The sequence below is a fragment of the Schistocerca cancellata genome, chromosome 2, assembly GCF_023864275.1.
Source record: "Schistocerca cancellata isolate TAMUIC-IGC-003103 chromosome 2, iqSchCanc2.1, whole genome shotgun sequence".
Taxonomy (NCBI): Eukaryota; Metazoa; Arthropoda; class Insecta; order Orthoptera; family Acrididae; genus Schistocerca; species Schistocerca cancellata.
This window is the reverse complement of record NC_064627.1, coordinates 832368859-832393416: the sequence shown is the minus strand read 5'-3', so window position 1 is coordinate 832393416 and position 24558 is coordinate 832368859. Positions and strand designations below refer to the sequence as shown.

General features: G+C 39.9%; 1 protein-coding gene across 1 annotated transcript in view; it reads left to right on the top strand.

Annotated features, from left to right (window-relative positions):
• LOC126162729 (uncharacterized) overlaps window positions 1-24558 on the top strand; it is an 85552-nt gene that overhangs the window by 8649 nt on the left and 52345 nt on the right. Inside the window, exons 2-4 of the mRNA XM_049919390.1 lie at window positions 7745-9981; window positions 11144-11359; window positions 23301-23526. Of these exons, the coding sequence (XP_049775347.1) occupies window positions 7884-9981; window positions 11144-11359; window positions 23301-23526 (2540 nt within the window). The 5' untranslated portion in view covers window positions 7745-7883. The remainder of the gene's footprint in view (window positions 1-7744; window positions 9982-11143; window positions 11360-23300; window positions 23527-24558) is intronic.

Here is a 24558-nt window from a genome sequence, read left to right as displayed (position 1 = left end):
CTTTTGTTGTTATCGTGCCCAGAATAATACACCATATGGCCATCCGTAGCAAATTCTCCCATGCCAGTCCACCTCATTTCACTTATTCCCAATATGTCGATGTTAATTTTCTCCATTTCTCTTTTCACTAAGTCTAGTTTTCCTTGATACATGGATCTTACATTCTATGTTCCTATTCAGTGCTTCTCTTTGCACCATCTTACTCTTCGTGAAGCTCCTCTCAACCTGGTTCCCCGCGGAGATCCGATCAGGGAACTTGAAACTCCGGAACATTTTGAGCTGAGCGAAGCCATGGGGTTTTCTTGGGATAGTTCAGTGGTGGTTTCCCGTTGCCTTCCACTGTCCTCTAACTCCTATCTGCTCACCGACTCAGTTTCCCGCTGGGGTTGGTTACCCAACCTTCCGCTGAGTTGCTCGGCTTAACAGGGGCACCACGTGTAGGTAGGAAGTTGGAGAATTGAGGTGACAGAGGCTGTGAGAACTCTCTTGCTGAGTTCTTGTAATCGCGTATCACCCCCATTTTATGCCAGAGTCTCATGATGTCTGCAGAGACCCCCCCACGTCATTTCCTGGGCCCATTATACAACTACCATAAATTAATTTAAATAAGGATATCATGTCTAGTAGGATCCACACATACATGGACATGAATCCCATGTGAGAGAAATTACAGAGGCAAAATGCCTGGCCAGTTCCTATCTCCAGATGGTACAATTAATTCATAGTATTACTGATAGAAACATACCATACTTTATTTTATTTATTTATGCATTTATTTCACCTGGTGAGATTAGAGCCTGCTGGCCTTTTCTTACATTGAACCAGACATCCTAACTAAGTTTTTCTCAGGTATACTAGGAATTACATCTTTTGATGGTAAATATTGGCTATCCATTTGGTCTCTGTATAATTATTTTCCAAATTTCTCTTCTTAATTGTGTTTTGTGTTCGATATAAGTATCAATATTGAATCATTACCTGATTAAATCTCAGTTTCTCTCTTCCCGTATTGGAAATGAGGAATAAAGTGTTGAGGAGCTCCCACAATCAGCCTTCTGATTGAATATTATTCAGAATATTTATGGGAAGTAACTAGTTTTGATGATGTGTGTTTTTACTGCAATGATACGGCATAGAATATGAAGCACCGGAATGACTGGGAACAAACTAACAGTCTTTGCATAGTATTTCAACATCCCCACCCTTCACCTCCTTGAGACAATGTAGTAATGACTGCCAGTGATGGATCGCTATTGGACCAATTGTACTAAAATCTATGTTCACTTATCTTGAATTTTGTTTACGGTGATTTTTCTTGGTTGTTTCAGACCTGTTCTAGACTTGTTCTTCAAAGGAGTATATGGCCTTTTTCATCTCCATTGAAGCAGATACTTTATCCTGAATGACCTCTCTGATGGTGTGATACTAAGTATCACAAAACAAGATGAAAAACTAGCCATGTAATTGGATCTTTCTGATACTTGAGAGATATTACAAAGCATATAGTTTGTGTGCACTAGTCTACATGCTGTTACATGTGAATGAATGTTATGTCATCTCTATTATCCTAATCAATATTGCCTCTATAGTTTCACTTCTGTTCCAAAATTTTGCTGATTTATTCTGCAACTTAAAATTCTTGACATCTCCAAATCAATAATTTGCTTTTATTGGACAAATAACAGGGATTGTTTCCACCTGAATATTTATAAGGTAGGTGGAAAAACAAAACCTGTTGCCAATACTGTGATCAAATATGTACTGCTTTTTATTATTGAAAGAGCAGCAAACAAATGTAGACAGTGCCACACCTGCACATGCATTTGATTGAAGATCATCATGATAAGACATTGCTATGTTTGTTGGAGACATAAATTTTGAACACATATCTAGCACAAGATTTTACTCACACCTGCTTAAAAATACTGTAAATGCGTTTACTATTTTCACACATTTTCTGCTGACTTCAGTGAAACGATGTGGAGGGTATATGAAATTTTAGTGTCAGTTTTCAACTACAGTGTTGCCACATGAGAGTTCGGACCATTTCTGAACATGTTATATTAGACAGTGATGACATAAATATTGAAATTTCCTTGAGTATGGAATTACATTTTCATTCATCTTAATATAACACTTACAAGACAGAGGAGGATTTTGAAGGGCAGAAGTGATAGAGCCAGGCACTCTTGTTTCAACAAAACCGTTAGTGACCAAACTGTCCACTTTTCTCCGCCATGATCTTCATGAGCTTATTATTGCTGCATGTCTCATAACGATTAGGGCATAATTTCATACGTTGCTGCCCCCATTTGCATTTCAGCTTCATCTTTTTGAATCTGGTGGGGGGGGGGGGGGGCATTTATAACCAAATAAGAATGGTAGAGAGCTGAATGAATAATAAGACACAGATTGTGGTCTCTGGTGCTATGCATTTGATTATATTGTAGTATTTTGTAAGACTACAAATACCCCATTTAGAGAAATTGTGAAATAATTAAAAAAAGCTCACACAATGGGATACTTTCATTAGGAGATATTGGTCATTTGTCTTGTTTTGAAACTATCGGTTCAGGTTTTGTAAACATTAAAGGTTATGTTATACTTCTTCACATATCACAAGTTTAATCAGTCAGCACATTTGTCCAAAATTAGTCATATTGGAAAACAGGCCATAGACAAATTTGAAGTAGGCTGGTTCATAGAGGACTAGGCTGACACACTTATTAGGACACGGGACTCCTGTCAGGAGGAATGGGGTCCAGATGTAGGTTTTCCATAATTTTCTTAGATCGACCCAGTCATTTGCCTAAAGACACACACTTATATCAACCCAGTCATTTGCTTGTTCATGTATGGGTCCCACACTAACCTCATATGAAGTTATGTGACTTTAAATGTGCGATTTTTCTGAGTTGTATCTAAAAATCATGAAGTTTATAATATAATGTAATTGGATAGATAAAAAAAATCTACTCACCAAGAGGCAGCAGGACAACACATAAAAAGAGGTTTTACATATGCAAGTTTTCGGAGCCAGTGGCTCCTTCTTCTAGTAGAAGGGTTGAAGGGAATGGAAGAGAGGTGAAGGAAAAGGACTGGAGAGGTTTAGAAAAAGGGGTAGAGTTTGGTAACGTCACCCAGGAGCCCAGGTCAGGGGAGACTTACCAGACGGGATGAGAAAGAAAGAGAAGTTTATAACATACATGTTGAGCAATGAGTGGTTTCAAAACCTTTTCAAATATTTACTTTAACAGTCTCAATTGCAAATTTTCATAATTGACTACTAGTTATGATCAATTAATGATCATCTTCAGATCTATAAACATAAGTAAACCTGAATAAGTATCTGAATAGGTAACATAGACTGAACATATTTTAAAAGTTTTAAAATTATATGTGATTAGTCCCAGGTTCTCAAAAGTCAAATTTCTTTGTAAAAGAACTTACTCAAAAGCTATAAAGACAGAGGAATAGCTCTAGACAAGATTTGTAACAGCACAGTTTTAAATTTTTTAAATATGTTCAGACTGTGTTATCTGCTCAAATGATTACTCATTAATGTCTGTTTTTCTTTTACCTCTAGAGATAATCTTTAATTGATCAAAACCCATAATCATTTGCGACAACTTTTAACTAAAACTGTTAATATAAATGTTACCTTGTGACATCTTTCAGACACATATTTATGCATATTATTGATATGTTGTTTGATATTGGGGGTGTTCATTACATCCATCATAATCTTTTTTCCTTTTACAAAGATCTGTGTCTGTATGCGGAAATTGTGTTTGTGTCTTGTGTCACATTTATCGATACTGTAGTTTGTTTGAAAAAGATTTCTGTTGCTTATTATGGTTGGTTTGTGGGGGCTGAAGGGACCAGACTACAAAGGCCATTGGTCCCTTGTTACTTATTATGAATAATATCGTATGAATGTAAGTATCCCAGCTTGAGAAGAGGCTCCTACATGATATGCAGTCACCAACTCCTACGTCTACACCTTTGTGACTATTCTGGAACTGACACTTAAATGGCTGGTAGTGTGTTCAGCAACATCTTTAGACTATTTCACTACCATTCCACTTGTGAACAGCATATAAGACAAACACTTAAATCTTTCTGTGCCATCTCCTATTTGTCTTATTTTATTATGATGATTTCTTCCAACATAGAGTAGTCAACAAAATATTTTCACATTGAGAGGAGAAAGTTGGGGACTGAAATTTCATGAGGATATCATCGCAATGAAAAATGCCTTTGTTTTAACAATTGCCACCCCCAACTCGCATATCATATCCATGACACTCTCTCTACTTTTTGTGATAATATGAAGTGAGCTACCCCTCTTTGGAGATTTTTGTTCTCTGACATCAATCCTATCTGGTAAGGATCCCATACCATGCAGCAAGTACTCCAGAAGACAGACAGACGAGCATAATGTAGGCAGTCTCTTTAGTAGACCTGTTGCATCTGCCAAATGTTCTTTGGTTCACCTTCCCCACAATATTATCTGTGTGATAATTCCAATTTAAGTTGAGATATCTTGTCAAAATCATTTTACCATTGTTTTTGATCTTCTTGGGGAAAGTAAGATATCACTTCTGTTTTACTTGATGATTTTCTGTCAGTTACTATGAACTGTTACCTCTCCGATAGGAAATCAGAAATACAGTCACACAACTGAGACGATACTCTATATAAGTTGCTACTGAGCAGCAATGACAAAAGGCTTCTGGAAATCTAGAAATTTGGAATCAATTTGAGATCCTCTGTCGATAAGTCATTACTTTGTGCGAATGAAGAGGATATGTACTTCTTCCTCATGTTGCCAGATATTCTTCATTCAAATTTTGGAATATTTACTGTGTCTTCTTTCGTGATGGAATTTCGGAAAATTGTGTTAGTAACTCTGCTTTAGGAGCACTGTCATCAATAACATTACCATAGCAATCACACAATTAAAGTATTGACTATCTTCCACTGGTGCAGTTTATGTATGACCAGAATCTCTTTGGATTTTCTACCAGGTTTTGAGACAGAATTATATTTTTGAAATTAGTAAAAATATCTGTGTTAAATTTCGAGCTTATGTAGAACATTGCTAATCTTGTAGATTTTGCTTTGTTTCAAATTTGGCATGGTTTTTTGGTTGCTTCTGCAACAGTGCTCTGACCTGTTTTGTGTACCAGGGGGGTAAGTTCTGTCTCTTATTAGTTTGATTGGTATAAATCTGTCAATTACTGTTGATACTATTTCTTTGAATTTAAGTCACATCTTGTCTGTGTTTATGTAGATAGTTTGAAAGGAGTGGAGCCTGTCTCTTAGGAAGGCATCAAGTTAATTTTTATGTGCTTTAATTTTTGGTGGATTTGGATGTTATGGTATTGAGTCTCATTATGATGATCTTGCAGTCACTAATCCCTGTATCTGTCACGATGCTCCCTTTTTGCTCAGGATAAGAGCTCAAGTATATTTTTACAACCTTTTACACTCTGAATGGGCTCCTGAACTAAATATTTGAAATAATTTTCATTTAGTATGATTTGGGAGGACAATTATTTTTGTTTACCAGCAAATGTGCTTTTCCCAACATATTGAGGGTAGATCGAAGTCACCACTATCTATAATTATATGAGTGGGGTGCCTGTTTGAAACGAGACTCAGCTTCTCTTTGTACTGTTCAGCAACTGTATCATCTGAGTCAAGGAGTCGGTAAAAGGAACCAATTATTAATTTATTCCAGTTGTCAAGTATGACTTTTACCCACACTAACTCACATTCAACTTCTCTACGACGGGGTCCCGGGTTCGATTCCCGGCGGGGTCAGTGATTTTCACCTGCCTCGAGATGACTGGGTGTTTGTGTTGTCCTCATCATTTCATCATCATCCAGGAAAGTGGCGAAATTGGACTGAGCAAAGATTGGATAATTGTACGGGCGCTGATAACCACGCAGTTGAGCGCCCCACAAACCAAACATCATCATCACAACTTCTCTACGAGACAAACTCCTGCTAACAACAACAAACAAGCCACCACCAACTGTTTTTAATCTGTCCTTTCAGAACATCATTAAGTCTTTCGTAAAAATTTTGGCAAAACTTATCCCTGGCTTCAGTCAGCTTCTAGTACATATAACAATTTGAGCTTCAGTGCTTTCTACAAGGGCATGGAGCTCTGGTTCTTTCCCAACACAACTACAACAGCTTAAAACTATAATACCAATTTTTTACTAGGTGTATTCTTATCCTTTGTTTGGCATGAACCCTTTGAGAATAAAGTCCTTTTTGTACTTTTCCAAGAACCTTTAACTTAAATCACCAAGTCAACTCCACACAGCCTGCACTATCTGTCTGTTTGCCTTCTGTGTGAAATGGACCCCTGCCTATTAAGTGGAACCTGAAGCACCACAATCCTACCGCAAAAGTTGAGGAATCTGCAACAGACAATCACAGAACCATTTAAGTTCTGCTTCAGACCTTCCACTTGACTCTACCAAAGGACTGCAATTGATCCTGTCGATGAGCTACAGATGGTGAGCTCTGCCTTCATCTTGCAAGCGAGACTGGCAGTCTTTGCTACTTTGGACAGATGTCTGAAACCGGAGAGTATCTCTTCCAATCCCAAGCAACACATATCATTATTACAAACATGAGTCACCACTTGCAGTTCATGGCATCTGGCAGCACCCTCTCCACATCTGGGATGACTCACCGCCCCCTGCCCCCTCCAGAATGCTTGAAGAGTGCACACTGGCCTTCTTCCTCTCTTTGGTAGCAATATCCCTAAGGAGCTGCATTTGTGCTTGACATTGGCGCTCTGAGTTACTAGTAGTCTCACTATCTGTGAATGATTATATCTTGCAGGCTGAGAATCTCCCTCTGAAATGGGGCAACTGACTGCATATGGCTCAGGATCTTTAGCAGCCACAGACAGCACCTGAAACCTGTTTGCCAGGTGAACTGTGGAGGCCTTTCAATTATCCCCTCCTCTGCCTCCCCATTGCTCTGCCTTGGGGCAGTTGTTGAGTGACCTTTGTGCAATGTTTTCTGTTATGAAAAGTCTTATCGATTTAGACATGTGCTACGACAGTTTTATTTAAAAACGCTTAACTCAGTTTCTCCATATTCCCTGTTCAATTACTGTTGTGTGTGAGGCTGAGTAAGTGACAGTTTTGATTTGTTGAAAAAGCTATAATAGGCTAATTATCAGATAAACTGTATACTACATTGTTGAAAGCAGTATCACTGATTATATTCATGATTACATTCAATGTATGTATGTGCACTGATGGTGACAGATCAGTCTGTCTTGGATTATAATCACAGTCACATTCACATCAGATAACAACATGACAGCCTGAAAATTATTATTATTTTTTTTACACTGCTGTCAATATTTAATACTTTCCAAGTGATTTGCTTGCGTTAGAATTTTCGTAAGCGTATATATTTTCTGCAATGGTGTCAAGTTACTTTTTATTAAGATTTAGTTGTAAAACTGGTGATATTTAAATAATTACTAATGCACAACAGGCGAAGATAACTTTAGTCTACCTTAACTTACTCAGCTGTTAGTTCAGTAAATGTTTCAGAAGCTTGGCAAACAATTTCTACATTGTTGCTCTTTAATCAAATACTCATTTGAATATTACTTTGATTCTCTCATCATTATGTAGCATTTGTATCCTGCCACAATGTGGACAATTGTTATAATATTACAATCTGCTCTTTTTGTTTCAGATTGTTGAAGGTAGTCCTCCTGTGGCACTCTGAGCAATATTCATAATTACTTTTGAGGGGAGTGAGAAATCTAGGATTATTGCTTCAAAAAGTCACTGTCTGCGTGATATAAGGGTATAGTCATGACAGTAGAAGCTGAATGGAAAGCACAGAATGTGGGGAAATGTTTGCTCCATTGGCCCCTGACACACAGCACCTGGAGACAGTGAGGGCACTGCATCAGACAGTTGTTGCCTTACGTGTGGCCCTCGATAAGTCACGTACAGAATTGGAAGCACTGCGACTTAAAGTGCGATCGAGTGCTGTTTACACAGACACAATTGAAAAACTCTCACTGGAAAACCACATTTTGCGGCAGCGAATTTTGGATGTAAAAAATGTTCCAGAAACCGTGGGTAATGTATTACACCCACGTGAGGAGCAGTCTGCAGTAGAGCAAGCTACTGAACACATGGAGTCTTCCACAAACAAAAAACTGAAAGATAGTTCAGAATTGATTGTTGAAGGAAAGGATCTACCAGGTAAAACAGGAAGCTCCGCTGAAGCTGTGCGGGATAATATAGAGGCAAGAGTAACTACTTCATCTGTGCCAGTAAAAGGTGCTGAAGCTACTACACAAGCGGCACATAATCTCCAAACTATTTCTCCAGCTATAAAAAATGCAAATCAAATTACAGAGAATACTGAGAATAGTGTTGCTGATAAAGGCAATAGAGATGCTGTTAAACTGGATTCAGATGAGACGAAGACACAGAAAGGTGAACAAGTGCAAGTCATCAAGTCACTGTCAGAGAGCAGTGGAGACAAATCAGCATGCAGTGAGCAGGAGCAGGTATCCCCACAGGGTGGCAAGAACGCCGGCGAGTCTGACAACGAGTCTGAAGAGGTGGATGACATCGAACTCATATTTACGACAGAGGAAACAAAAGAGTTGGGCATGCTGCAGGAAGACCTCGTATCAATAACTGAAGCAGAGAACTGGCAGCCGGGCAGTGTCTTGGTGAAATTTTCTGAGGCTGACCATTTTGATGAACTACCTGAAGAGGCACAAGAGACAGATGGTGAGGACAGGGGATCAATAGAAGATGCTAAAGATGCATCAAAAGAATCTAACCTGACGAAAGTATGGACACAGTCTGTACTAGTGGAAACAGACATATCAAAGTGTGGAGTTGTTGATGAAATTGAGCAACAGGGACGTGTGTCCAGAAGAAACACTCTACCAAATCCCCTTATCCACCAGCCAATAGTGCGTGACCCACTGCCAGGTAGCCGAGGCCATGGCACGGTTTTGTTTTCTGCCAGTCCAAGGAGCGCCACTGTAAAATTTTCACCAGTGGTGAGTAAAACAAGTGGTTCTGAATGCAAACAGTCTCCAGTGAGACCCATTCTTTCAGAAAAGAATGCCATAAAAAGAGAGTCTGAAGCACAAACTGATATCACTGCATTACCATCTCACTGGAAATCTGAAAGCTACTTAGCACATAAGGTGGCGCACAACTTTACAACCTTACCATCAAAATTCACACTCCCAGTGCAACAACTGCCAAACAAGTATTCCCTACGACTCTCTGAAAAAACTCGAGAGGCACGAAGAACATTATTGTCTGACATCAACTTCACAAGTATGGTACCAGAGCTTTCACGCAGTGCAGATCATCTTTGCCAGGATGAAGTTGAAGGAGGCTGCACTGGAGTGGTTGGTCCTGCTCTCTGTAGGAATTACCCTCATGCTCATGCATATATGAAGAATGTGAATGGAGGACATGATGGGCACACAGGATCTAGTCTGATATCTCCAGGCTATTCTCATTTTCGTGATTATGGGAAGGATGCTTGGTCTCCATCCTGTGACTGTTCACAGAGTGGCCCAATAAGCTATGGTAGTTCTCAAAACAGGCTCGGATGGGACAGTGTACCAGGGAGTACTCGTTATCGTGGGTCACTGACATCCATAACCCATCAGTCATCATACGAATATCCTGAATCCAAAAGGAGGTACTCGTGGAGACCTTCTCCAGATTCCTATCACAAAGCAGGTGTGCCGCAGAAGCCGACATGGGGTTCTGTTCCCTCATCACCAACACGTTGCCGGTGGGGTCACATTACTCCATTTGCACCTTCCTATGCTACTCCACAGTCTGAAGCAGACTTGTATACTCCGTCATATTGGTCTGCAAAACAGCCCCAAGCAAGATTGTCAAAAGCAAGAACGAGAAACAGAGTTACTTTCTTTGGTAAGAAATAATGTAAAATATTTGTGTAGTATCAAAATATCTTTTTTCAAAACTAGTTAGTTTTACAATATTTTGTGTCTGTTATAAAAGGCATCCATTTCTTTCAATCCCTTTTATATATATTTTTATAGACTATTATATTCACCCTGGAAAATCAAATGCTAGAAGAAATGAGTTGCTTTCAGGTTTGATAAAAGTCATTTATGTTTGTGTCTCTTTGAAATGAGTAGTAGTGAAAAATTGGCCATGGGAGTAGAGCCTTTTACAGTCCAGAATTGCTGTATGTATTCAGTTAGTATCAAGGTATCCGTGCAGGTTTGTGAACTAATATCAATTCAGGATTGTGCATTACTTTTATGTTATATGAAAACGTGTCATTCTAAATGTCCTAAAATGGTTAAGTCCTATATGTGCTAGTGTCGTACAGTTACAAAGAATTTATAGTTAATACCTTGCTTCTCCTTTGGCTTTTGGAATTTAATGCAACAATGTGTGTTTTTAATGAAAAGATGAACTTCCAAGGCAAATTAGAGCTGTGTGCCAGGCAGGGACAGAAGCCCACATCTTTGTCGTTAATGTACAGTGGTCTAGCACCTGTACTATCCAAGCTCATTAGACCTACTAAAAGTTTTAATTGCCTGTGTTCTAGTGTATTTTTCCAAGCTACTGGGAGGCTTTCCTTGACACCTTTCTTATAGAAGGGATGTTTTGAATAATGAGTTAGCCACAGCCTGTGCTCCACATTTCAGAAAACAAATTTCACTCTAATAAGTTAAATGAAATTAGTTTTCTGTCAATTAAAATTTTTATCAAACTGGAACACTAGTGCAGATTCAGGCTGTGAGCTTGTTGTGGGATGACTGTTTTTGTCAAGACACTACAAACATCGAGGAAATATCTTGAGTTTGAGTCCCGATTTGCCACACACTTTTGAATTAGCCAAGAATGTTCAGTTTACATGGATATTCTATTGAAAATTCAAAGTTTCTTTGTAGAATAGAGCAATATTTTGAACTGCTGATGCAAAATTATTAAAAAAGGAGCACAAAATTTTTTAGAATGAGATGCCTCTTATATTTTATTTGTTGAAATTTTTATTAAAGGCATACAGTAAAGTTCCAATCACACTAATTACAGTCATGTTGCATCTTAATGGCTACAGATGCTCCATTGCACCATCGAGGACACCCTGGCCAGTCACTGCCTGATCTACGGGCAGACGTGGAACTGGAGAGTGGGGACTCGACAGATTCTCTTATTGATGAAGCAGAAGAATATTTGAGGCGATCAATTGACTCAATGTTGACGGGTACAGACTGGAGTAGAACTGTAAAGCGCAGGCAGGTCCGACGTGTATCAGAGCCCGATCCAATAAGAGGTACGTCAACTTTAATAAGGTGTATATAACATGTGTGCATGTCTGTGTGTGTTGTGGATGGGGGGATTCTTTAATTTGGATGTCTTAAAAACATTATTTTAACGCTTTTTTTCATCAGCAGGTTAAGTCCAAATGTTTGCTATAGTAATGTCTAAAAATCTGAAGTAAATGAGTAAAGTAATTTTTCAGATTTTTGGCAAAAATGTTTCCCCTTTGTGTATTATATACTTACATAATTAAAAAATATATGCATAAAAACATATGCCTATTTGCATGAAACTTTGTGTCAAATTTTCAAAGTAAACATTGAAGACCTTTCAGAGATTTAAGATTTAAAACAAACAAAGATGAGATTTTTTATAACAATATATCCCTTTATATATTATATTTATATACTACATGGCACTCCTGTAGGTATATAGAAACATGCTCGTATTCAAATGCAAAATTGTGTCAAAATTTGAAAGCAATTGGTGAAGAACTTCCGGAAATTTAAGATGTTGAATAAAAAAAAAAAAATTACATTTTTGTCTACTCGTATCTTGATGTGTATCAGAGTGTGATTACATTTTCTACTACATAGCTTTGTAAACAACAGCGCTATAAATAATGAAATCTCCAAATGTTACTGTGAAGGAGAATCAGCTTGATCCAGAAATATTTTTCATAATTTGATAGAGAGAGATCCATCCTAGTTAATGTATATATTGTTGCAGTGGAGTTATGCATTAGAGGAATGCAAGGCAACAGCACACATTTGTCTTACAGTGATAACTGCCACTTAAAACTGTGTAGATGCACTTGTACTGCATGGTGTGTTATTAACATACCATGAAACTACAGTGTTATAGAAGAGTCTTTTTTGTAAAGTATATTTTTTGTAGTAGTTGTAAACATATCTACAACCAAAAGTGCTGTAACTAATAATATGAGTTGTCATTCTAGCAGTGGCCCGCCACCAGTGAGATGGCAGGAAGCTGAACTAGTGCTTCAGCTGGATCAATTTAAATAAGTAATTAGTCACTAGATGTTAATTCACTAGCTGTCATAACAGTGTCTAATTAGAGAATGCATTTCTTATGCTGTCTGTTCTCCCAGATGTTATCAAGATGCTCTAATACTTCAGTTCCTGATCACCACAGTCATTTGCAGATGACACTTGTGGCAGGTAACTTAATTTTTGTGTACAGTGCTTCTCTGTGGAACGTATTTATTCAGCACATGGTCAGTAAAGCAGTGGAGAGAATTGATAAAAGCTGTTACAATCCAGTAAAGTGAACTCTGTTCTGCATGGCAACAGGGACTATGTAAATGTTTTCAGTAGGGGACTGGGCTTCTATTGCTGCTGCTGCTGGTGCCACCAGACTGCATATGCAGGCAATTATTGAAAGACATAGTGGCATCATTGCATATTCAATTACACATAAGTGTTGATCATTTTGTTATTCTGAAGCAGGTACAGACAAAAAGCCACTATCTAATTTTCATTGCACCCCTCCCTCTCTTTTGAAGGAAATCTTGACGAGTTGTGTCTTCTAACTGTAAGGCAAGGTGTACATTGCAGCACTCATACACAATCATTCTCCACCATCAATGTCGCACTGTGTTGTCTGGCCTGCACAGTACCAGTGCAACTCCAGGCAATCATTTTTGCACTGCAGTAATCAATACTTTATTTTCTTTTAAAGTGTTCTATGTGTTTTGTTTTCTTCAGAAATGTCTATTTCATTAATAAGATAGTGTTAAACAACAGCAATAATGCCACTCTGAGTAGGTTCGACTCATCTTCACTGCCAATTCAGATGGATTTGCTGAGCAAATGGTCCAGTGCTTAAGACACTGAAACTGGACTTACACTTGGGGAGGACCAAGGTTCAGTTCCTTGTCTAGCCATCCTAATTAATAATTTATGTGGGTTTCCCAAAATTTCTGAAGGGAAACATCTAGACAGATCATTTCAAAAGGTCACAGTCAATTTTCTTCTCCATCCCCCCCCCCCTCCCCCCTCCCCCCTCAATCCACTCTTGTATTCTATCTTTAATGACCTAGTCACTGGAGGGATATTAAACCTTAATATTCCTTCTTTTTACTGAGCAGGTACCCTTAACTGTGGTAGTGTTTATTAACTTTGTCATGTGGTACTGTTACTTCCATGTCTGTCACAATTCTGTTTTGTGGTATTCATAAAGTAAAGGTGAATGAATAATTGAACATCACACAAGCAATGCTTTGCAACAGATTACTGTTCTAGACTTGAATGTGCTCAGTCCCATCCCATCTGACATAATGATACCCACCTAGCAAGATGTATTGTGGATGTGTGGCCAGTGGCTCCATCCAGCTCAGCTCACTGTAAAAGTACCAGTAATTCCTGAGTGGAAGAGGTTAATGGAGTCCACTAGCAACGAAATTAATGCTGACTGTGCAGTAACATTCCTACCATTCATTAATTCACTATAGTGTACAAGGATTTACAACATGCTGTCAATTATAGCCAGCATCTTCTACATTTACCAACCCAATCCCTATCCCACTACCGTTAACGTAAGTCACAGACAACATTGCACTTACAAATAAAACACTTCTCAAACATCATTGGTACAAATGTATTTTATATAAAAACTCACTTAATAACTGCAAATAAGTACTCACTTAATGAACCAAAAATAACTACATATATATAAATATGAGCACAGTAAAGTTACTTTGTCTACTCACATAAGAGAAATTGGTGGGAACTGCTGGAGAGGTATAGTCTGTCTGTAAATGAAAAGTGAGCATCAATCATGATGGGGAAAGCGGCATTTCCCAAGCAGAATACTACAGCTGCCATTCCCAATGACTAATAATCCATTTCCCATCTAGCACCGAGTGTAGATTTACATAAGTTCTGTTTGTACATTCTTCTTGCATTACTATTATTAGTAACTAATATCTGTATTCTGTGTGATGTTAATGGGTTTTATGGAAAGTAAACTCACCGTGGGTGTGTCTGCACATTGCATTGCTATTGGTTTATAAGGCATACTGCAGAAGGGTTGTTATAATCATGGAACCACATTTAGCTGCTTCTTGTGACATTTTGGGCTAGAACGAGTGGGGACTCTTAGCAGATGCACAAAGGAGGAAAATGTTTGACCACATTCCAGTGACCTGCCTTCCTTCATTCTTCTACTCACCCGCGCAACCCCATCACATCCCCAGACCACAATTTATCCTTTAATATGGATCTGCAGCACACAGATATAGTACATACATTTTACATAGTGCCCAACAAGAAAGTGAAGTACCCAGAAAACATGGTTAAATATTAATGTAATGTCATACATGTACACACGATTGGTAGGTATGTAAATGATTGGTAAGTATGTAAATGATAGAGGTATGTAAATGATTCAAACAAACTCTCAAGGAGTACCTGATAGAGAATTCTTTTTATACAGTTGATGAATGTGTGAAAGAAAAGTATATAATCACTAAATTTGTAAGTGGTGTAAACTTAGTATAATGAATTTTATTTTGAATTCTATCATAGGCATATGACAATTATTTATTGGTATTCCTGTATTTCCTTTGGAATATTTAGTTTATCTTGACTCCTGTATATATTACACATCCTTAACATGTGAAACAAAAAAGTTCTGTTAACTGAATGTGCTGTTGTATAGCTGATATCTCATTTACATTGTATCTTTTATTTATGTAAGATATATTTCAACTGTGTACAATCTGACACATTCCATATCATAAATATATCACTCATCCGTAACATGTGAAACACAATTTTCTGTTAATTGATTGTGCTACTGTTTAGTTGATTTTTATTTACATTGTATCTTTTTATTGTATTTATACAAGTTATATTTGAACTATTTAGAATCTGACATGTTCCATATCCTTGTGATTCATTCACTACCAGTATCTACAGAACATGAAATGAAATAAATAAATAAATAAAAGTAAACAGGCAACACGTATATAAGACAACAAGTAGTTGCTAGATCAGATACTGCTGCTACAATGGCAGGTTAAGATTTAAGTGAGTTCGAACATGGTGATATAGTCAGTATATGAGTGAAGGGACACAGCATCTCTGAGTTAGTGATGAAGTCAGTATTTTCGTGTATGACAATTTCATGAGTGTATCATGAATATCAAGAATCTGGTAAAATATCAAATCTCTGACATCACTGCGGCCAGAAAAAGATACTGCAAGAACAGGACCAGTGAAAACTGAAGAGAATCGTTCATTGTGACATAAGTGCAATCCTTCCACTGCAGATTTCAATGCTGGGCCATCAAGAAGTGCCAGTATACAAACCATTCAACGAAACATCATTGAAACAGGCATTCAGAGCCGAAGGCTCACTTGTGTGCCCTCGATGACTGCATGACACAAAGCTTTATGCCTCACCTGGGCCCGTCAACACTGACATTGGACTGTTGATGACTGGAAACATGTTACCTGGTCAGACGAGTCTCGTTTCAAATTGTATTGAGTGGATGGACATGTATGGGTACGGAGACAACCTCATGAATCCATGGACCCTATATGTCAGCAGGGGAATGTTCAAGCTGGTGGATGCTCTGTAATGATGTGGGGCGGGTACAGTTGGAGAGATATAGGATCCCAGATACATCTAAATATGACTCTGACACCTATGTAAGCATCCTGTCTGATCACCTGCATCCATTTATGTCCATTGTGCATTCTAACATACCTGGGGAATTCCAGCAAGTCAGACATGAATTCCAGACATGAGCATATCTGAGATGCCTTGCAATGTGCTGTTGAGAAGAAATCTCCACCCTCTCATACTCTTATGGATTTATGGACAGCACTGCAGGATTCATGGTGTCAGTCCCCTCCAACACTACTTCAGACATTAGTCAAGTCCATACCATGTCATGTTGCGGCACTTCTGCATGCTTGCGAGGGCCCTACCCGATATTAGGCAGGTGTACCAGTTTGTTTGGCTCTTCAGTGTATTTTCAGGTTCTGAATTCCACTTGCATATCAATATCACTTAAATAAGTTTGTAGTTATATAAGTCCATGACAATTAATGATCTTTTTCATTTAAAAAAAAAAAGTTTCTGGGTGGTCATAATGAAGCAATCAGGTGATCTCGTTGCCAAAATTACTTGTGTTCTGTTGAGATGGTGCATGGGTTCTGGGACACAATAAAAGGAATGAGAGAACATGAGCTTTGAGAATTTGATATAATGTACATGGGTGATTCAAATGAAAACCTTAAAAGGTCCATAATATTTTGAAAAGTTGTGTATTGGAGTTGGTAGGTGGCAGTAATGTTCCTTGAAGTTCAGAAAGTGACTGACAAGTGGCACAGTAATGCTGTAATGCAGCAGAAGGCATCAGCATCCACAACAAGATGGCTGCCTGGCTGTCAATATGCATCGCAATGAGTAGTGATCTGTAATGTGTTTTCTTTGTAGTGGAAGCATCAAATCAATCGGCATTCATCACAGAATGACACTGCAATATGGTGATCATGTTTGTCATTGCAGCAAGTGTATGTGTGGTGTTGGAAGTTTGAAAGCAGTGCAAATTCTGTGAAAGATGTTACAAGACCAGGGCAGACTCACTGTGTACATTGTGTTAGTGGAGGATCTTGTAAAGCAGAACAGAGGTGTTCCTCTGAACAAAACAGCCACAATTTTGAAGAATCGTGTTGGTTAAGTGCAGAATATTGTTCACAATGTACTGCACTTCAAGAAGGTGTCTGCAAGATGGATGCCATGTTAGTTGACAGTCAAATTGAAAGAGCATTGTGTTGGTGCCTGTGAAGAGCTTTTGCATCATTTTCACCCCAAAAGTGATACATTTCTTGGAAAAATTGTTGCAGCCAATGAGACTTGGGTCCACTGTTACAAACCAGAAACGAAAGGTCAGACAAGGAATGGCACCACATCTCATTGACAAAACCAAAAATCTTCTGTACTCAACTGTCTGCTGGAAAAGTCATGCTCTGTCTCTTCTGAAATGCAAATTGAGTAATTTTGGAGCATTACGTGGATAGGGGAGTGACGGTATCAGTGCTTCTTATACAGACATTCTCAAAAATCAACTTTGCCCTGCAATCAGGAGTAAAGGACCAAGACTTCGGATTTCAGAGTATTGCTATGGTGTGACAACACCGAAGCACATACAGCCCACAAGACAGTTGAGGCTATTCAGGAAATTAAATTTGAGTGTCTGGTACATACTCCTAATTCACCAGACCTTGCTCCTAATGGCTTCCATTTGAAGGTTTTCATTTGAGTCAGCCTCGTACTTAACTTGAATACAGGGACTCCTTGATGAATTCCATATACAGTACAAGTCCTTGACAAAGCCACAATAAGTCAAATACTTCATCTGTCAACAATGAAAACATAAATGTAAGGCTTGAGGCCAATCCCAAAATATTACTTTCACAAAGAAAGTTGCAGCTACACTGTGTTGGTGCTAGTCTGATCTAAGCTGGAGCTACACAACAGCTCATCAAGAACTCATTTACCACTCCATAATAATTGTGAAGTACTGCAGTTGGGCAGTCATTTCATACTCATGACACAGGGGGCTTAGCACTCGTGCCGCTAGTGGTTGGCAGGTGCTTGTCGCTGCCACTGTCAGTTGACTGCAGAACTTCTGCCAACCCCTTAACTTGAACGATTGCCCCGTGCATGGTATTGATTTGCTATGATACTACACATAAAGTACACATACCCACATGTCTGCTTATGTCTGTATATGTGTGGATGGATATGTGTGTGTGTGCGTGAGTGTATACCCGTCCTTTTTTCCCCCTAAGGTAAGTCTTTCCGCTCCCGGGGTTGGAATGACTCCTTACCCTCTCCCTTAAAACCCACATCCTTTCGTCTTTCCCTCTCCTTCCCTCTTTCCTGACGAAGCAACCGTTGGTTGCAAAAGCTAGAATTTTGTGTGTATGTTTGTGTTTGTGTGTCTATCGACGTGCCAGCGCTTTCGTTTGGTAAGTCACATCATCTTTGTTTTTGAGACTTACCAAACAAAAGTGCTGGCAGGTCGATAGACACACAAACAAACACAAACATACACGCAAAATTCAAGCTTTCGCAACAAACAGTTGCTTCATCAGGAAAGAGGGAAGGAGAGGGAAAGACGAAAGGATGTGGGTTTTAAGGGAGAGAGTAAGGAGTCATTCCAGTCCCGGGAGCGGAATTTGCTTTATTTCCATTTCCATTTTTCTCACATCACTGATCATTTTTAGCCACTTCCCACAGGTTTTAACGTCATTATTTCTTCGTCAGACAATTGTTAGCCTCATTTTCATAATCTGCCACCACAAAACCACTCCTTTTAATACATTTACACGTAGTTTTTTCGAAATTTTCCCAAATTTCTCCACCCTTTAACATGTTTTGGCAGCAACACAACCACCTAACCTTTATGCACATCGTTGTCTACCTACACAAGTTCACCACAGGATCAACATAGCCCAGCTCTAACCAACACTTTTTCGCTTTTTTTCACACCAGATCTCCAGTTGCTTTCTAGTTCACCTTTATCTCTCCCCATATATTTTATTTTCATTTTCATTTCAGCCTCATGTTACACTTTCCACCTTCTAATACCATGTCACCCTCACAACACCCCCCACAACGACTCCATTAAGTTTTATTTACATTCCCTCCGCAAACATGCCTTCGCCCTAGCCAGATTACACTCCCATATTTTATTTTCTCAGGCTTGTTTGACATTTGGCATTACCCCCAAAGGCCTCACACTTAAAGTTCCCATCTCTGGCTGCAACCCTTCTTTCCATCTCCCTATACCAGTTCCAAACTGAACAATCCATTGCCCTCACCTACCTAATCCTTCACCGACACATCAACTCTGAACACACCCGTCAACTCCTATCCTTAATAAAAGTCTTCAATCTTTCCTCTCCCACATCCACACCGGCTGTTCAGAGCATCCTCCTACAGGCCAACCGCAAATTAGAACAGCATGCCATCCTCCACCTTAAAAAACTATCCAATCTCCTGGTTTCCCACCTCCGGAAAGGCAACTCACTCACCCTTCACAACCTTTCCAGCAAACCTCAAGCTCCTCTCATTACACACAAACCCAGTCTCTCCCGTCTACTCAATCTCCCACTTCCAGCTCCACTCCCTCCAAAACCTCAAAATTCCAATCAACACAATCTGGAACCACAACACCCTAATTCAGTAGTTAACCTTTCCTCCAAACCTCTCTCCCAATCCGAAATCTCTGTCCTATCCAAAGGCCTCACCTTCAGCCCCACTCCCAGATTCAACCAAACAGCCCTTGTCAAAGATTTACTGTCCTACACTCGTACCCTCTGCTGGAAATATCACTTTACCACGAAGAAAAATGATCCTAATCCTACTCCTAATGATCCAACTCCCCAAGACACTATCCAAATTGAACCCTGCCTGGAACAGTTCCGTCCTCCGTCACAGCGGGACCCACCTCCTCTTCCTCAAAATCACCCTCTCCAAACCTTCCAGTAATTTCTGACTTCCAGCCTTGCCTCTCAATCCTTCATAAAAATCTTAATCCTACTCCCAACATCACCACTGCTGAAGCCCAAGCTATCCGTGATCTGAAGGCTGACCGTTCCATCGTCATTCTTCCGGCGGACAAGGGTTCCACGACAGTGGTACTTGATCGTCGGGAGTATGTGGCTGAGGGACTGCTTCAGCTTTCAGACAACACCACATACAAAGTTTGCCAAGGTAATCCCATTCCTGATGTCCAGGCGGAGCTTCAAGGAATCCTCAGAACCTTAGGCCCCCTACAAAACCTTTCACCTGACTCCATCAACGTCCTGACCCCACCGACACCCCGCAACCCTACCTTCTACCTTCTTCCTAAAATTCACAAACCCAATCATCCCGGCCGCCCCATTGCAGCTGGTTACCAAGCCCCCACAGAACGTATCTCTGCCTACGTAGATCAACACCTTCAACCCATTACATGCAGTCTCCCATCCTTCATCAAGGACACCAACCACTTTCTCGAACGCCTGGAATCCTTACCCAGTCTGTTACCCCCGGAAACCATCCTTGTAACCATTGATGCCACTTCCTTATACACAAATATTCCGCATGTCCAGGGCCTCGCTGCGATGGACCACTTCCTTTCATGCCGATCACCTGCCACCCTACCTAAAACCTCTTTCCTCATTACCTTAGCCAGCTTCATCCTGACCCACAACTTCTTCACTTTTGAAGGCCAGACATACCAACAATTAAAGGGAACAGCCATGGGTACCAGGATGGCCCCCTCGTACGCCAACCTATTCATGGGTCGCTTAGAGGAAGCCTTCTTGGTTACCCAGGCCTGCAAACCCAAAGTTTGGTACAGATTTATTGATGACATCTTCATGATCTGGACTCACAGTGAAGAAGAACTCCAGAATTTCCTCTCCAACCTCAACTGCTTTGATTCCATCAGATTCACGTGGTCCTACTCTAAATCCCATGCCACTTTCCTTGGCATTGACCTCCATCTGTCCAATGGCCAGCTTCACACGTCCGTCCACATCAAACCCACCAACAAGCAACAGTACCTCCATTATGACAGCTGCCACCCATTCCACATCAAACGGTCCCTTCCCTACAGCTTAGGTCTTCGTGGCAAACGAATCTGCTCCAGTCCGGAATCCCTGAACCATTACACCAACAACCTGACAACAGCTTTCGCATCCCGCAACTGCCCTCCCGACCTGGTACAGAAGCAAATAACCAGAGCCACTTCCTCATCCCTTCAAACCCAGAACCTCCCACAGAAGAACCCCAAAAGTGCCCCACTTGTGACAGGATACTTTCCGGGACTGGATCAGACTCTGAATGTGGCTCTCCAGCAGGGATACGACTTCCTCAAATCCTGCCCTGAAATGAGATCCATCCTTCATGAAATCCTCCCCACTCCACCAAGAGTGTCTTTCCGCCGTCCACCTAACCTTCGTAACCTCTTAGTTCATCCCTATGAAATCCCCAAACCACCTTCCCTACCCTCTGGCTCCTACCCTTGCAACCGCCCCCGGTGTAAAACCTGTCCCATGCACCCTCCCACCACCACCTACTCCAGTCCTGTAACCCGGAAGGTGTACACGATCAAAGGCAGAGCCACGTGTGAAAGCACCCACATGATTTACCAACTGACCTGCCTACATTGTGAAGCTTTCTATGTGGGAATGACCAGCAACAAACTGTCCATTCGCATGAATGGACACAGGCAGACAGTGTTTGTTGGTAATGAGGATCACCCTGTGGCTAAACATGCCTTGGTGCATGGCCAGCACATCTAGGCACAGTGTTACACCGTCCGGGTTATCTGGATACTTCCCACTAACACCAACCTGTCAGAACTCCGGAGATGGGAACTTGCCCTTCAGTATATCCTCTCTTCTCGTTATCCGCCAGGCCTCAACCTCCGCTAATTTCAAGTTGCCGCCACTCATACCTCACCTGTCTTTCAACAACATCTTTGCCTCTGTACTTCCGCCTTGACTGACATCTCTGCCCAAACTCTTTGCCTTCACAAATGTCTGCTTGTGTCTATGTATGTGTGGATGGATGTGTGTGTGTGTGCGAGTGTATACCTGTCCTTTTTTCCCCCTGAGGTAAGTCTTTCCGCTCCCGGGATTGGAATGACTCCTTACCCTCTCCCTTAAAACCCACATCCTTTCGTCTTTCCCTCTCCTTCCCTCTTTCCTGATGAAGCAACGGTTTGTTGCAATAGCTTGAATTTTACGTGTATGTTTGTGTTTGTTTGTGTGTCTATCGACCTGCCAGCGCTTTTGTTTGGTAAATCTCAAAATCTTTGTGTATATATATATCTGTGTGTGTGTGTGTGTGTGTGTGTGTGTGTGTGTGTAGATCTCAACAGAAAATTGAAAATGCCCAGATGTTCAAAAGTAAAGTAAAATAATACCTACTACTCCTAAATTTTTTCAGAATATTTGGTTTGGGGATATATATTTCACATAAATAATGTTACAGATCTTGACTTTGACAATATATAGACAGCTGATAATGGTCTGAGTTAAGTTACATAAATGGTTTGTTTGAAGTATTGGATAAAAAAAGTATAACAGTACAAAAGTTGGAGCTGTGATTTTTTAAAAAATAGATTTTTTTTACCTAACATACACAGTAAAAATAGATTAAATGTACCAGATGTCTCTCCTAACAGTGGTTAGGTGTATTTTCTCATATGTTTCAGCAGATAGTTGCAATGTAATATTTGCAACATGTTGCTGGAATCAGCCCAAAAAATACTGCTCATCACCAGTGCATTTGAATGGCAGTAGCAGTTAGCAGGGGCCAGGTAGCGCAGTTGCTGCTGGAATACTGGTTATTCTCTGTGTTTTCTGTCCCAGTTAATAAATATTGATAGAATGAATACCACAGTAGACTAATCTGGGACAGCTCTATCGAATGAGATGTAAAATCTCACTTTAAAAATCATTTTGTTTGTCTGGGAAACATACCAACACTTTCTGTTGACAATGGCCACCACATGAAAGATGTGATGAGCAGTATTTGTTTGGGCTGACTCCATTTAAATATTGCAGAAACAGAAATTGTGAATACCTGCCAAAACACCACAGGAACTTCACCTGGCCACTCTTAGGAGGGACACCCTTTATAAAATAATTTAAAAGCACTTCCCATAATTATCAGTGTCAGTAGATTAGCTCTGGTCATAATTTGTTCTTAGTAAACATGTCTTACAGAAATAGCCTCTAGTGGCTGCTTGTGTGCGTTGATGTATAATTTAATCTGTTTCACATCCTGGGAAGTTCGCCATTTAGGGTGGGATGTATGGAACATGATGTTTAACTCTCTCTCTCTCTCTCTCTCTCTCTCTCTCTCTCTCTCTCCTCAGTGTGTTACTTACATGCAAATGACTTCCATGTTTGCAGAGTTCAGACCACCAAAATCAGCTCATCCTTTCCTTCCAAAAATTCCCCGTGATCTGAAGCTGGATTACTTTGTGAAAGTGATTACCAATGAAGGACGAGTGATGGTCGGAAGGGTGCGGTATGTTGGCTCAGTGCCCACAAAGGATGAACCATATGTTGGAGTAGAATTGCCTCAGGATGCTGGAAATTCAGATGGATCCTTTGAAGGACGTCGATTCTTTGATAGGTGAGATTTATTTTGTTTAATTTTCTTGTTTCATTCATAATATGTAAATTATGGCAAATGCTTTTTTATATGGGGAAACTAGCAACCAGGCATGGCTTTGCTTGGGAAGCATGAAGTTTCAATGGCCAGACAACGTCACTGGCTTAGTGTATTTTGTTTGTGGGCCACGAGTAAAATTTAAAAGAGCAGCGTTAATTTAGTGAATACCACCACTTTCATATAACTTACATGATGCAAAAAGGCAGTTGTCTGGAGGCATGAATGTTGTCTGCTCTATACAGAATTGGTGTTTGGAGTGACATGTCAAGTCACATTGTGATGTAAGTAATATGTTTACAACCAATACTGTATGTGAATCATGTGTGTGTGTGTGTGTGTGTGTGTGTGTGAATCCGTACAAATTGGAGGCTGGCCGAGGTGGTACAAATAAAAGAAAAAAATACATGATTGACATGATTCGCTCATGTTTAATCACTCCTCTTGTGTAGACTGTGATCCATTGTTAAGATTCATTGCCATGATTCTTTGTTGTGTGCTCTTTGTGGCAGATTCCTTTGCCATGCCAGCAAATAATTGTGTCCACATCTAGATTTGATTCAAGGAAAGCAGGAAACCGAAAGCTCACTCACGTGCTGCACTGCAGAAAGAATGTATTGCATGTAAATGAAGCAAAGTTACTGAACTACTTTATATGAATATGTTTTACTTGGAGCATAAAAAATAAAACACCATATTTTTTTGTTTCACATGTTTTTTCACTGTAAAGTTGTTCTCAAATGATTGCAGGGAAACTGTTGCTTAAAAATATTTTATTATTTCAAATTGTAAGTCAAGCATAACGAGCTGATGATGAGGTTGTTATCTTTTCATTGTTAGTGATGTTAGTTATGATACTTCAAAATTGAGTAACTCACTGTCTGTTGTTTGAAGAATTTGCAGTGAATTAAGAGTGTGAATTGTAACCAGGAATCTGAAGGAGGCAGAAACTGGCAGTCTGAAATTGTCATCATGTTCATACCTCAACCATCTGCA